The sequence below is a fragment of the Bombus vancouverensis genome, chromosome 13 (genome assembly GCF_051014615.1).
Source record: "Bombus vancouverensis nearcticus chromosome 13, iyBomVanc1_principal, whole genome shotgun sequence".
NCBI lineage: Eukaryota > Metazoa > Arthropoda > Insecta > Hymenoptera > Apidae > Bombus > Bombus vancouverensis.
In genome coordinates, this window is record NC_134923.1 from 5,203,488 (window position 1) to 5,217,993 (window position 14,506).

The 14,506-nt window shown below is 30.9% G+C and overlaps 3 protein-coding genes across 4 annotated transcripts; 1 reads left to right on the forward strand and 2 right to left on the reverse strand.

Moving 5' to 3' along the window:
• Positions 1-468: 468 nt before the first annotated feature.
• Positions 469-1,861, forward strand: LOC117160135 (NADH dehydrogenase [ubiquinone] 1 alpha subcomplex subunit 7). The gene is made up of 3 exons (XM_033340630.2): positions 469-611; positions 1,361-1,539; positions 1,729-1,861. The coding sequence occupies exons 1-3, from the start codon at positions 549-551 to the stop codon at positions 1,790-1,792; spliced, it is 306 nt and encodes a 101-aa protein (XP_033196521.1). The 5' UTR covers positions 469-548; the 3' UTR covers positions 1,793-1,861.
• Pi4KIIIalpha (phosphatidylinositol 4-kinase III alpha) lies at positions 475-11,621 on the reverse strand. Of its 2 annotated transcripts, XM_076623632.1 has the most exons (23): positions 11,460-11,621; positions 10,280-10,673; positions 9,686-10,200; positions 9,298-9,613; positions 9,086-9,148; positions 8,440-8,664; positions 8,191-8,377; positions 7,882-8,092; positions 7,524-7,778; positions 7,086-7,438; positions 6,592-7,012; positions 6,408-6,515; positions 6,127-6,333; positions 5,777-6,053; positions 5,198-5,690; positions 4,992-5,127; positions 4,577-4,909; positions 4,216-4,503; positions 3,907-4,134; positions 3,482-3,828; positions 3,121-3,397; positions 2,647-3,053; positions 475-2,492 (listed from the first exon to the last, which is right to left on the reverse strand). In XM_076623632.1, exons 1-23 carry the CDS (start codon positions 11,547-11,549, stop codon positions 2,267-2,269), a joined length of 6,357 nt encoding a protein of 2,118 aa, XP_076479747.1. In that variant the 5' UTR covers positions 11,550-11,621; the 3' UTR covers positions 475-2,266. The 2 variants fall into 2 exon arrangements, with proteins under 2 accessions (XP_076479747.1, XP_033196507.1); XM_033340616.2 differs by lacking the exon at positions 9,086-9,148.
• A 936-nt stretch (positions 11,622-12,557) lies between these two features.
• LOC117162102 (zinc finger HIT domain-containing protein 2) lies at positions 12,558-14,419 on the reverse strand. The gene is made up of 5 exons (XM_033343949.2): positions 14,234-14,419; positions 13,663-13,954; positions 13,328-13,585; positions 13,041-13,244; positions 12,558-12,965 (listed from the first exon to the last, which is right to left on the reverse strand). The coding sequence occupies exons 1-5, from the start codon at positions 14,281-14,283 to the stop codon at positions 12,642-12,644; spliced, it is 1,128 nt and encodes a 375-aa protein (XP_033199840.2). The 5' UTR covers positions 14,284-14,419; the 3' UTR covers positions 12,558-12,641.
• Positions 14,420-14,506: the final 87 nt, after the last annotated feature.

Consider the following 14,506-nt stretch of genomic DNA (forward strand, 5'->3'; position numbering starts at 1 on the left):
ATCGTAAAATTTTTGAATAACTTGTAAGAGAATGTGCTATTTGGAATCTTACATAACTTACATTTTCAAAAACAATGATGTATTTCAGTTTTAATTTTATATATGAAAGCGAGTTGAAAATTGTCACATTTATTATATTTTCTATAGTAATAATTAAATTCAATAATATATCCTATTAAGTTTCATTTACAATAATACAACAAGATACAATATATTACAATATAATATGAACAATAAGTTTTAATAAAGAAATAAAATAACATTTATATTTTGTTATATGACGTTTTGAATTAATAACAATTTTGTGCATAAAGTAATCTCTTTCTTAAGTTTTATGTGCAGAAGATTAAAGCAATTTTAAATGCTTTTACTGAAAATAGCGATTATCGATAGTTAACATTGTGCTAAATTATCGAACTTCGAGATTGAGATGATAACTGCGTATTTAAGCAGGTTTAAGTTTAGTATCGAATATTTTGTGTACGGTGCTTTTTGTAATAGGAGCAATTTATTTATTTCAAATAAAAAGTTAAATAAGTATAATTAAAATGTCGAGAGACCTTCGTAACACAATTCCATTTATAGATTGGATTCGAACTATTTGTCGGGGTGTAAGTAATATTTTAATCTGCATTTGATCTACGTTTTATATTGTTTATTTTTTTAGATATTATGTAACTTGTTTTTAGTCAACGTGTATATTGAAAACATCTCTTATATGCTACTTATTTTTGAAGATTGCATCTATTTTATTGGTTATGTACTAAATATTGTCATGAATTTCAAAATAATTATAATCAATTAAGGTTGACTTACGTCAATATTGTATTTATTTAAAAATTTGAAATGAAATAACAAGAAAGATATTTTATATACAATAGTTCATAAAAATATTTGGACACTTCTAATAATTTTTTCTAAATATACTTATATGTTATACAAAATATTTTGAAATTTCATTAGTACTACAATGGGACTCAATTATCACGATTACATTAGAAAAGTTTGAAACAAATCTGAAAATGTAGATAGAAACTACAAGATATTTAGTACAAATATATATTTCACAGAAATCACAAAATTTATTTTAAAAACCAATTATCTATTATATTAACGAGCTTCAGTATTCAATGGGACTAGCCTTAACACTTATTATATATTTAAGTTTGCAATAAATATTTAGTCACTTTTATATGTATTTTCAAATTTGTTTCAAATTTTACCAATATGTTTTATGTAATATACATAATACATATATAAATAAAAGTATTCTATATAAAGTGTTCAAATACCTCTATAAACCATTGTATGGTAACATGGTAAAAAGATAGATTGATGTAGAGCAAAATGAACATTACAGAGAGAGCGCGTAGACAGTTTAAGATTCTCAGATGCTATTGCTGCACGTACACAACCACCCCCGCATGTACCTGGCGGGCCACATCATAAAATTTCAAACGTATATTATTACTCTCGTGATGTCAGACGTTCTGTACAACCGCCATCTGAGATATATACAGAAGGCCAGATAGAAGCAGGGTGATTATATTTTTAATATTTTATATATACAAACTAAACAATAAAACAGATAAAATTTATTGTACATGCTAGATATTAATATCTTACAATTAGTTGCATAGAATGTGCAATGGTTTCTATGACTATTTTAGTATAGAATTTCTTATAGTACTAATGAAACTTAACATGCATTGAATGTAATTTTTTCAGGAAAGTTGATACGACTCAAATAAAATTAAATCCATTAAATAAACAGCTGCTAGGACAAGAATAAATTCAGTAAAATAAATGTTAGTTATACTTTGATTGTAATATATAATAAATACAGTTAACTTAAATAGAAGTCTTACGTGTAACTTTTAGTTAAGATAAGATATAATGTAAGATATAATTAAATTACAGATTGTTTAATTACACTCCCATTTAATGTTTAACTGGTAACAGTATATAAATAATAAACAGAGGAATGTTTCTCATATCTTCTGCTTGATAGCAGGCATACCAGATAATTTTCTTTCACTTTATAATACATTATTGTTACATACATACAGAGCTCAATGCTTCCATAAAATTTATGTGAGTCTAAGAATAACATTTACACTGAGGGGTTTGTACAAACAGCAGATTAAATGCTGTTGCATCTAACAATATAGTACATGGTGTATTCATTCAACAATCTTTGCAGAAATAATGAATTCCTCCATTATAAATTAACAATCGTCAACGAAAGTTACATAGAAATAATAATCTAATAGGGAATTTGATTTTGATAATACTGTATCATGTCGTAAGTTTTCGTACGGAAATTGAGGTAGCTGTTACGTATTACATTGAGCATATAGGCCGCCGCTTCGCGATCAGTTGCTGTCGGCACGAATCTGCCGCGTAAAAGTTTTATCGTTTGTCCACGGAAGCATGGCAATCCGGTATCAAGCATTAGAGAAACCAGAGAAATAATAGCTTCTTGGTAAGGTCTAAAACAATGTAGTAAAACAATATTATAATTTGATCGAAATTTCTAGAGAAAAAGAAAATATCGCAAATGATTAATTATTTGAAGAGGAAATAAATTTGGTTAAACAAACTATTTATAACTCCAAATTTTAAAAATATTTGTTTGTAATTTACCTAACGGCGAGGAAAGCCTGTACACATAATTCCATGAACCAACGAAAAGGTGCGGCCTCCATTTTACCACCCATTACGAGCACCATTTCATCTGTTAGCTTAATATCAGGCTCAAAGCCTAAATTACCACCAGGCGAACTTTCAAACATAAATCCAAAATCGATATGTATGATATGACCTTCGGTGTCCAACATAATGTTGCCATTGTGGCGATCTTTTATTTGTAAAAGATATGTGATTACACTGTAGGCAGCCATTGATTTCACAAAATTACGACGTACGTTCTGAAATTCTTTTGTCGTTTCATCTCCATAACGTGTAATAAAATATTGATGCATGTCAATATCAGTGGTGCGACCAAGTTGATCGCGTGAAGTTGCGTTAGGTACACATTCTATCACACCGCACTGAAATATATATTAATACTTTATAATATTTATCAAAATTGTTTCTTATGACTGTAAGGTGCCTTACCCCGGGTGCCGTAGCTACTACTCTATATGGGAACAAGAATAAATTTAATCCAACTTTTTGAAATATATTCTTGAAAATACTGATCACTTGTAAAGCTAACATATCTTGTCTAACATCATCTCCGACTTTAAAAATAGCAGCTTGCCACGTTTCTTTTTCTGGTTCTCTTTTGATATCAACTTTACCATTAGTCGATACTGCTAATGCAATATTCTCTAATTCGTTAATTCCATATTTTCGAACTTTGAAACGCGCTAAAAATGGTGCTTTTGCGGCACTATAAATAATAACAATAAATCAAATATTAATGACAATACAATGCAAAGTATTCCAAACAAGTAACGTAAATCGTAGTACTCACCTCTGCATAGGAGTTCCACTTTGATAATCAATATCAATTACCATTGCTTCAGGATTAGATGGCAAGTAGCAACTTGGCTGTGCTTTAATTTGTGACAAAGCTTTTAGACACGCTGATTTACGTTCAGGACCTTTAGGATATGGCCTTATATCACCTGAAATATTTGTAATCTTTTCGAAGAAGTCAAATTCTCTTTCATAAAATTGTTTTGCTGGGCCAGATAACGATCCTAAAATACTTTTTACAAGCGAATCTAATATATCATACAAAACTGGATCTTTTATTTGTTTATCTTCGTCCACATACATATTTGTGTACATGTTCCAAATTAGTTGATGTGCTACAACCTATATCAAATTAAGAATGACCATAAAGATCTTGATTTGTAAACAATCAAACAATTGACTAGTATTCTTAACACTTACCTGTGAACGTTTAGCGATTTTCTTTATAAATTCTATCACATAACCCATGGTATCATGGCGTACAGCTTGTACAAGTTGTGGTATATAAAAAAGTACAGCATCTGCTGGATAACTACTTAGTACCTCTACTGCATATTGTGCAGAAATTGGATGATGCGGAAATTGACGAGAGAAGTATGCTAGTGCTTGAATAGGTGATACTCTCTCCCATGTTAACATATACACCAACTAAAACATATTGAATTAATAAATCATAATTTGTAATTATATAAATCTTTCAAAATTAATATTGTTCAAGAAATATCTTACTTCAGGTACATCGTTAAGTAATGTATCAGTCGTAACGAGGTATTGTAAAGCTTCTGGGACGTGCATAACCGGCACAGGTTTAAGGCGAACAAGTCCACATACTTCTTTGATAATAATTTCAGAATTCTTTAATCGAACTGGTAAAAATATGGCAAGGATAGGACTAATTTCCCATGCAAGTCGCGTATATTCTCGCCACCGATCATTCATTCCCTTAGCACGCCATTCTGCAATACTTGATTCACCTGGAAGTGCAAGCTCTTGTCTTCCACTAGGATTTCTCCAAACCTATAATTCAAAATGTTAAATAGTGTTTAAAAAAATGAAGAGGATATTGTACTAAATATAAAACTAAACTTACCAATAACATTTCTATTTCGACTGCCAACAGTTCGAGGATCAAATTTCTTTTTTTTATATAATCTTTTACAAACACGTTAGCGTTCATAACACGCTTGCTACGATTACTACGTTTGCCCAAAGTATTGCTACTAGTAGACATTGGAACTGTATTAATCCATACGTTTGTCGGTGTTTTCGAAAATTCAGCGTTCGTTGTACCAAAGGACGTACTCAAAGAACTAATTGTTTCACTAGGTCCAAAAGCACCAGTTGAATACGAATGAGATGTTAACATTTCAAATTCACTGTCGGTGCCAGTCATTACCAAATATTTTTTGTCACTGTGCATTACCTACGACATGATAAAATAAGCATTATGAAACAGAAAGTTAAGAGAAAATTAGCACTTTTTTAATTGAGAGTATTTTACTGACTTGCCAGAAACGTATAAGCGTAACTAAATCCTCGTGTAATTGTTCTAGTTCTTGCGTTGGTACTTGACGATCTCGACAGAAATAATCCAAACAATTACAATATACTCGTTCTCGTAGTACGTTTTTACTTAATGTCCTATAAACAAAATTTATTATTTGTTCGGTTATTTATTAATATATATCGAATTTCTCACATAATATAATACCTCGGTAAAATATCTCCTTGAAGAAGAAGAAGTCCACAAGAAAGCAATTTAAAGCGCACTCCAACTGCAGCAACATGGCGACTCATTCCAGGCTCTTCGCCAGAAGCACCAACAGTCATAGGTAATGACCGATGTAATAATGTGACAATCATATCAACCGTTTCTTGACAGCAATATTTAGCAGTTTCAATCAATTCTACGATAAATGTAACCCAAATATCATGAGGTTTCACTTGGGGGGGATTTGAACCTAACTTGCAACCCTCGTATACTGCTAACGGACTGACTTCTTCTTCGTCCAGTGCGAACAAACCCATTCTTTTGTCAACAGTATACTGCCACGCAACAAACATTTCTTGTAAAAAACGCAGTTTCAAATCTGGCCGTACGGTAAGTATCCACTGCCAGCATTCAACTGCTGTTGTCATAGCTGCAGGAGTGAACAATTCAATTTGTGAAGAAGCTACTGTATGCAGCAAACGTCTATGTGTCCCTGAATAAATTAAAATATTATAATTAATTATAGATTATGAAACAAAATCAAATAATTTTCACGAAATTATTGTTGATAAGTCATACCAGGCATAGAAATTAATAATGCAGTAGCACGCCAAAGAGCGCTACGATGGTTAACGTCATTTCGAGCACGGCAGGCCATCCACACAGCATCAATTAATAAGTCAATAACTTTGTTTCTAATTTCTTCAAAAGATATTTCAGAAGTAGATGATTCGGTTTGTGCCAACGATAGCATTCCTGCTATTTCTCCAGCATATCGTGAACGTGTAGACATCATCGACAGAAGCCACGAACTGGCTCCCTTTGGACCACGTGGTCGTTTATCTAACGAATTAGTCTATAACAAGCACATTTTATTATTTTTATAATAAAGTATTTTAAAATATTAAATATTAGGAATATTATTTTACGTTTGGTAAGGCCGATGTTGGAATAGCAAGGTCCACAAATTCAAGAACTGAATCCGTAGACAAACATAAACCAGAATGGTGTTTTAATCTAGAAGACGGAATTTGATTTACATATTCCTGTAAATGTGATTTAGTGGCTTGAGGCGCCCACTTCATGGCTTCTTGTACTATACCTTTACATCTCGCAGTGAAATCTTTCACAATAATCTGTGTAACATAGTTTAGATTTAGCATTTGAGTTGCGTATTGTATATTGATTCGCATAATTCCAATATACACACCTCTCTTGCCTCGAGCGTATCCGTAAGTTCTATACTGTATGGTGTACCAGGTATTCGTAAAATTGGTGTCTCTTCGTTTGGATCAATTTGTAACGAGAATGATAAAATCTATATAAATAATAATTTAATTAAGTATGGTAATACTATAAAAGAGAAAGGATGTAGGACAAAAGAAAATTTGTACCTGTAATATATCCAACATACTCCAAAGCACTTTGCAATTCCATAGAAGGTGCGGGAACGCATCCACCAGTGCACTAAGATACTTGTCCGCTATCCGCCTAATCTGTTTATGTACATGATTAAAATACACGAGAAGAAATTGAGCATGATTTTCGAGTTCTTTCTCGCGCCTTTCGTCTTTTGGTTTACGCTGCATAACATCTTTGAATTTTACAAAGACTGAATCAGCAACACAACATATACACTGCCACATGCCGCTCTTATCTTTTTGCAAATCTGTATCGCATAAATATTCCATTATTGGTTGTAAACTAGGTTCAGGACTGTTTGCTACCCTCAAAGTTTCTAACCAATAGACTGATAATAAATATGTACACTGTGCAAATTGCAATTTTGTTACATATTGCGATATATCATTAGTTCTGTGAAAAAAAGACAATGTTTACAACTCTGTTTTTAAAAAATATATTTCCAAGAAAGTAAAAAAATATGTACCGAGTACTTAATTTTAATACTTGACTCCTCAATTCTTGTAATTCGTTTAATGAAACACTATCATTGCGTACAGCTGAAGTATACTGCAATTCTCTCATCTCAAGACGTGCACTAGTTTGCGAAATAAGGTAAGGTGATTTTACAGCAATTTCCTTGACACCTTCGTACCATTCTGCAGGCCATAATCTTGATGCTTGATCACCAGCGAAACCCATTACGACACAATAAAGCCAAAAGTCTTTAAAAAGTTTTAGGAGTCTCTTGTATGGATGCCTGATCGGCGGAAGTCGCCTTACTAATATAGCGATTACAGGAATAAGCACACCTAAATTTCCTGCGCTAGTTGCTGCTTTCTAATATAAGATATAACAATTAAAATCAAATTTTGTAAAGTTTCACTTTCTTAATATTATTATTCAAATCATCAGTTTTAATTACCGTTACTGAAACGTTATTTGACGCCTTATCGCTGGAACGTTTACCCTCTAGTCCGAGTTGAACAAAAAGTTCAAGCAAGTGAAGTAGCAAATCGTCCAATTCTGATTCACCTTGAAGATTTGCTGCTATATTTGCAAGAGCATTTGTGACTGCCTTAGCTACGTGACAATATTGTTTACGATCATCGTTCGAAGCATAAGTTGCGGTACTTGAGCCCAATGACATAGAAAACATTTGCATTATGCCTTCGTAAATCTGAAAACAAAATATATTCTTATGCGATTTATATTATACTGTAATTTGTACGTGAAGACGCTAACAATTTACTTAATAATTACTAATTGATCTTAAACTGAACCTTTGATTCGCATTTCGCAATGATCATACATCCTAACTGATCCACGATCAGAAAATCAAGATCACTCGGAGTACGACAAAATAATTGCTGAAAAAATGGGAATATTGTACGCATAGTCTTTGGGGTGTCTTTCAACGCAACGGCAACATGCCCCAACATGATTACTATGTTTTTCGAAATTAATTCGCTATTCGACCTGTCATCGGATTCACTAAAAGTATTGAAATAAATAATTGAGACATCGTAAGAACTAAGGTGTAAATTCAGGAAACTGATTTATATATATAAAGTGAACAATATATGCAGTACCCGTCACATATGTCAGCAGCAAATAATCTATTCGAGACGCTGGCAACTAATGCTGGTACACAATCTGGATTTACAGAATGAGCAGCTTCTAGAGCAATGCAAAGATTGCCAATAGCTGCGTCGCGTAGTTTTTCAAAGGCTGTTTGTATTGACGAAGTAGTTTGTTTCGAATCTTGCATATCTTTCCCTTAAAAGGAATAACTTTCTCATTAATTTCATATGTAATATTTATTTATGATTGTATGCTACCTCTTTCACTTTGTTGACGGTGTAATTTAAGTAGTATAGGAGATGGAACAACAAGAAAGTCCCGAAGATAATATATAGATGTACTCGCTATATTAGGAAACTTTTGCGCTAATTTTCCTAATCCTTCAAGGCATACCATTAATAAAGGCATATGCGCCAGCACCAGTTTTGGTCCATGATTAGAATTAATCTTTTCAACTAAACGACCACATAAACTATCCGCACCTGTAAATAATATTTAATTCCATAAATGTTTACCGAGATATGCACGGCATTATTCATAAGTTGGGCAAATGTTGTTAATTCTAAGAAATTCTTCCAGAAAACGAAGAGTTCTGTATGAAAATTAATTTCTCAATAACAGTGATTTAAAACAGCAGTGCATTGAAGTACGTATATTTGCCATGATAATAATCTTGCCTATGAATATTTATTGCTCATTTTTGCATTAACAGTCGATCAAACAGTTAGAATCAGCTAAGAGAATTACGTTTAGTGGTATAATAATTAGACCAATGAAGGTAACGGGAGAACCGCGTTAACGCACTGTCAGAATAGAAAGTATTTAACTCGTTAGTTAAAAGTATTGAATGTTATCAAAGATGGGACAATCAATCGAAATGCAATATAAGCTAAATTCGAATACCCTCGCCAATCAGCATTGAACTGATATCTGCGAATAGCGCGGACAAATCATACTGGTCTCTCACTGGAAAAATAACGTAATGATCTATAGATAATCCTACCAACACACAAGAATTGAATTTAAATTATTTTATTAAAACAAAAACATTACTAAAACTATATACATGTGATTTTTCAAACTATATTCAAGCGTACATTTATAGTGTCACTTACCAGTTTCATCACCAATTGCCCAAACAAGAAGATCGACACACGCAGAATTAGCCATAACGTTTACTTTAAACCTATTTACAGTTCTAAAATTAGTGTCCATATCCTCGCGTTCGCTTGCATCATGTTGACGTGATTGTAATTCTGTTTGACCGGATAGAAAGAGACCTTTCACGAACTCTTGTACGTCTCTTGTAAAAGGAATAGGCAAATCACGTTGATTTTGTAACAGTTCCCGTAAAAGAGCAACCATTACTAGATTCATTGTTTCATTAAATGTACGATAAGGAAATATTTGCACCTGGCCAGAGTTGTAAACCTAGATAAAAAATTAATGATTAAATGGAATTGATAGCATGGTGAAACTTTATTATAAAATAATGAAACTAACTTGCTGAGTTTCCTCATCAAGGAACATTAAAATTTCTTTAGTAAGCAATTTCTTTGCCAAAGCGAGTACACTTTGTAAATGTACCACATTAAATTGCATAGCAGCTCTCCTTTCAGGACTTTCATTGCATCTCATTTGAGGAAACTGATTGAAACTTGATCCATATCTAGTAAAAAAATATGTGGCTGGATCATAGGGCACTGATGTGTAAGATTGTAACGATGGTCGTTTGGTGTAAGAATATTCGTGATCCCCGATTAGTAGACTTGGTGCAGTATCTATAGCCGGATGAGGATTGAAGTTACCACTTAATGATCGTGGAATAATCGGTCGAAAGTTCGAAAAGCTATGCTGCTTTTTATCCAATGTTAAACGCATTTCTACTTTTGGTACTGAGAGGGGCGGTTCCGGTCTCGGAAAAATTCGGCATAAAAGAGGTGGATCAGTATAAGCAAAGCGACCCATAGATCGAGCTAAACCAATTAATACCGGAACTAAGCATTTGCATAATGATACTGAAAAAGGGAAAAAAGGAAAAACGTAATTATACGAAATTAAATATAATATAGTTAACAATAAGAGAGAAATACCTACATTTTGCTTGCATTCCTCTATTCCCATTTTGATCTTTGTATCCCCTAATAAGATTTGTTAAAACTGCTAATATTTCCACCTGAGTAGAAATAATTTCTTCGCGTACAGATTCACATCTAGATGCAACATCACTGAGTAATGTGTTTAAGCAGAAACTAAAACGTTCAGCAACAGGAATACGTTCACTAGGTAAACATTTGACCTCATCCAACCATACAGCTTTTGGAAGACCACGTAGTAATCGCAAAAGATATGGTAATATCTTATCCCGATGTTGTAAACCAGATTCCAGAAAATATATTCCCAATGCAATAGTTGTATCTTGTCCTCTTTGATCCAATCGGTATATACCCTGAGCAGATTCTTGTGGGCATAACTTGAACAACTGTGTGACCTATGTTAAACAAATTTTATTTAATTTTTCACAATATTAGTAGAACTATTGAATGTATCATTTGAAACAGAATTTCATAGACACAAGCATTGCAAATTGAATCTTTTATTTAATACTAATTACATCTGATGATGTTTTTTAATTATCATTACAATTTGAAACAATTTAATTTGAAGTAAAATCAATAATTAATCTAAGAAAGGTATAATAAATACTCGTGTAATATACATTATAATAAAAAGCATTACTTTATTTAAAATTAAATGCAGATATATAAAGATTAGTTACATAAAAATTTGATACAAAATAATGCATAGTTAATGAAAATGTTTTATATCTAGTTAGTACAATTGTTAATGTCATATTTTCTTAGTTATATATTCTATGTCATACATTGATTCACAAATTAATAACTAAAATAAAATTTAATAAATTAATCGAAATAAAAGATGAAGATCTATCAATAAATTAAAATATACATATTGTGCAATCTTTTATTTGCAAAGTTGTGTCTACAGAAACAATTCCTTAAACAGTGAATTATATCTGAAACATATGTCAGAAATCATTTATTTAATAGCATAATGACGTTAATGATCAAATGCAAACGTATCATTAATGCATGAGTTGACTAGTACATTGTCCTTCGAATTATATCATTAGATGACATATTATCAGGATATCAGCTGACACGTCCTTCAAATTAACCTAATTCTAATTAAATGTCAAGTTTTTTATCGATACATAAATATCATGTTAATGTATAATATCCAATAATTAACGAACCTTTTCCCATGGTGTAGGTTTAATCGCTGCTAAACATCTAGCTAAATGTTGGACGGCCTTCGAGAAAAATAATTTCTCGTCCGCCACCATTTTGCCCACTGTCTACTTATCGTATGATTTCTGTAAATATCGTCTGCTTGTCTGCTTGTCTCACTGACAGACCGCCTTTCGCTACATTCGACCTATCGATCTTGGATTCGATATTTAAATTTGCGCAAGTTTAAAATTGTTCCTGTTTCTAAAGATTTGCAAATGAATGTCGAATTTTCACCATCAATAATTTATTTTTTTTATACAATCGATAGAAAATATAACTAACTTGAGTAAAAAGTGAACATGTATGTGATGTTTTATGTAACGACATACATTATATGTATTCACATTACATGTTTATGTAATTTATTAATAATTTCTTGTGAATTTTCATGTAAAAAAATAAATTTTCGTTATTAATAATAAATGTTGTATTCTTTGGATCTTTTAAACTTTTGAACTTAAGTTTATTTTATTTTACTTAATTTTATTTAAACTTTATAGTAAATGAAACAATTTTTAGTTAGTTTCAAAGTAAAATTTGTTACTTTAATACCATCTTTTTATCATACACAATTAAATAATATCACATAGATAATTTTTGTTAAATAAAAGATAAGTGGTATATATTATAAGTAAATAGCATATAATAGTGACATTAAGAATAAATTATAATGACATAAGCTAAAACTTAAAAAATTCGTTATATTTAAAATTCGCGTCCCAAATATTAAAACAAATTTGCAACTTTATACGTAGTATATCATTTGCTCATAAATCGATAATAATCTAAAAGTCGATATATCGATTCTGTTTCTCTAAATTACAGTTTGAATTTTTTGTCTTTAGCATTAGTGACGTGCCGGTAAATGAATAAAAAAATTTTTAAGTTTTGTGTTTGCAAATCTTGTGTTGTCATGTTAAGTGTAAAAAATTGAAGAAGCACGTTGGGAAGGATTTAGGAGATATTTACGAAGAGGAGATAGAAGAGGATTAGGTGAGTGGATTTATTAAAAATTTAACAGTTTCAAATTATGAAAAACAATATGGTAGCAATGACAAAAATATAGAAAAAAAATATATATATGTTTATTCAAGAACATTTTATAACTGATTATAAATCCTTAAATTTATATCTGTTCCATATCTTTATGTGCAAGTATTTATATGACGATGTTTAGTCCATGATATGTAGTATTCCAACTTTTTGCAATGTAAAAGAAGTTGTTTCTTCGATAAATCTATACTATCTACATTATATCGTTGGACAAACTTTTTGACAAATTCTTTATCTCCAATTTTATTTTTATTTTTTGATATCTCTTCTATTGTCATTGTTAGTAATCTATGTATTTCTGAGAGTGCAACAGCAATATAAAGATATTCATTCTTCTCGTCGGGTCCCTGTATTATTTGATTCCCAGCTTCCTTGAAAACTAATAAAGTTTGTTCATCTTGAGGTAACCAGTTACACTGAAAACAATAAGCAAATATTTTAATGTTTTCATTACTTGTAATATTTTAAATATTAAATGTTATAATACTTACATTAATAATGTTGTGAACAGTGGAAGCGATTGCTGATTCTGGATTTTCAAAAACTGTATTGAGTTTCATATTATCACTAAGATCAAGAAAAACAATTGTAGATTCCATCGGACAGTTTAAATAGTCACCATTATAATAGTTTGCTATGTATGCATACGCATAGATTACATTTATCACATTAAATTCAACATTTGGGGAAGCTTTCTGTAATTAAGAAAATATTTGAAGTTTTCTGCACTCAGATTATATTTAATGAAGTATATACATATATTTATTCTGAAAATTACTTTCAATGCATTAAATATTGGAACATCTACTAAAGGAGGGAGTTGCAATGATTGCTCATCTTTTTGATCCATATCTTGAACTAATTTTTTTTTAGTATGATAGGTCCACCAAGGAATCCATTGAGGTAGAAGTTTTTCTATATCACCATTTTTTACGAGAGCTTCAAATTCTTGCTTTTCATCATCTGTTAATACAGACCATACTTCATCTGCATTATCTAAATTTATATTATTAAGTCTTCTTTCTAAATCTGGTATCTAAAAAAGACATTAGTTTAAATGAAAACACAAGGAAAGTTGTATTTTTAAAAAATATCAATATGAATTTAGCTCACATCTTCTTCATCATCCGAATCTAGCTGTTCTTCTAATTCGTCATTATCAATCTCATCATCACTTTCCAATGCTTCCATATTTTTTAAATCTTCCTCATGTACCCTTTTGAGAATTTCTAGCATTTTCTTTCTACCTTCTGTATCTTTTCCTTGAGACTTTATTTCATCTATTACACATTGCTTATAGAAACTTTCTGAACATTCTGAATGAGCTTCTGACTTATAGCAATCAGAGCTGCAATATCTTATCTCACATCGTGGACAAGTATATTTAGGAGGTCGTGTATTACACCTAAAAATCAAGAAATAAAGTTTTAAAAAGAAGATATTTTTTATGTATTAATTCTTTCAAATTAATAAAGATCAAGAACAATTATTTATTGTTTATTAAAAGAAATTTTTATATAAATATGAAGAAATTCCCTAAAAGAATAATTGACAAAAATAATTTAGAAAATAGATTGGACTTGGGTTTACATAAATCGATTATATGTTATAAGGTATTTATGCAACAAAACACCGTCAAATATTGCTTGTAAACACAGTTTGAGGTTAAGAATATGATACGTACAATTCGCAGACATTATCTGTATCTGTGGTGCACGTTTCTTGAATATCCATGATTTTTCTGTAGATTCATTAAAAATTCTAATTACTTAATCTACTAATGTTGATATCAATTCATTAATTCATAAATTTCGAATGCGTGAAATGTTTACGCCGCGGCATGACGCATTTAAATGTATTGTGTATAAGTATGTAACACGATATAGTGATAAAAAATAATGTTTAATTACGTTATAAAATATATATAGTAAGAAGTAAAGAAAATATATTTTCAAAT

Coding starts and splice junctions, on each gene's coding strand:
- LOC117160135 (XM_033340630.2), top strand. CDS start 549: ATGTCGAGAGACCTTCGTAACACAATTCCATTTATAGATTGGATTCGA. Junction 612..1,360: donor TTCGAACTATTTGTCGGGGT/GTAAGTAATATT, acceptor TGAACATTACAG/AGAGAGCGCGTAGACAGTTT. Junction 1,540..1,728: donor GAAGGCCAGATAGAAGCAGG/GTGATTATATTT, acceptor TAATTTTTTCAG/GAAAGTTGATACGACTCAAA.
- Pi4KIIIalpha (XM_076623632.1), bottom strand. CDS start 11,549: ATGGTGGCGGACGAGAAATTATTTTTCTCGAAGGCCGTCCAACATTTA. Junction 7,013..7,085: donor GTATTAAAATTAAGTACTCG/GTACATATTTTT, acceptor TTTTTTTCACAG/AACTAATGATATATCGCAAT. Junction 6,054..6,126: donor CAACATCGGCCTTACCAAAC/GTAAAATAATAT, acceptor TGCTTGTTATAG/ACTAATTCGTTAGATAAACG.
- LOC117162102 (XM_033343949.2), bottom strand. CDS start 14,283: ATGGATATTCAAGAAACGTGCACCACAGATACAGATAATGTCTGCGAA. Junction 13,586..13,662: donor ATTCGGATGATGAAGAAGAT/GTGAGCTAAATT, acceptor TGTCTTTTTTAG/ATACCAGATTTAGAAAGAAG. Junction 13,245..13,327: donor CAATATTTAATGCATTGAAA/GTAATTTTCAGA, acceptor TCTTAATTACAG/AAAGCTTCCCCAAATGTTGA.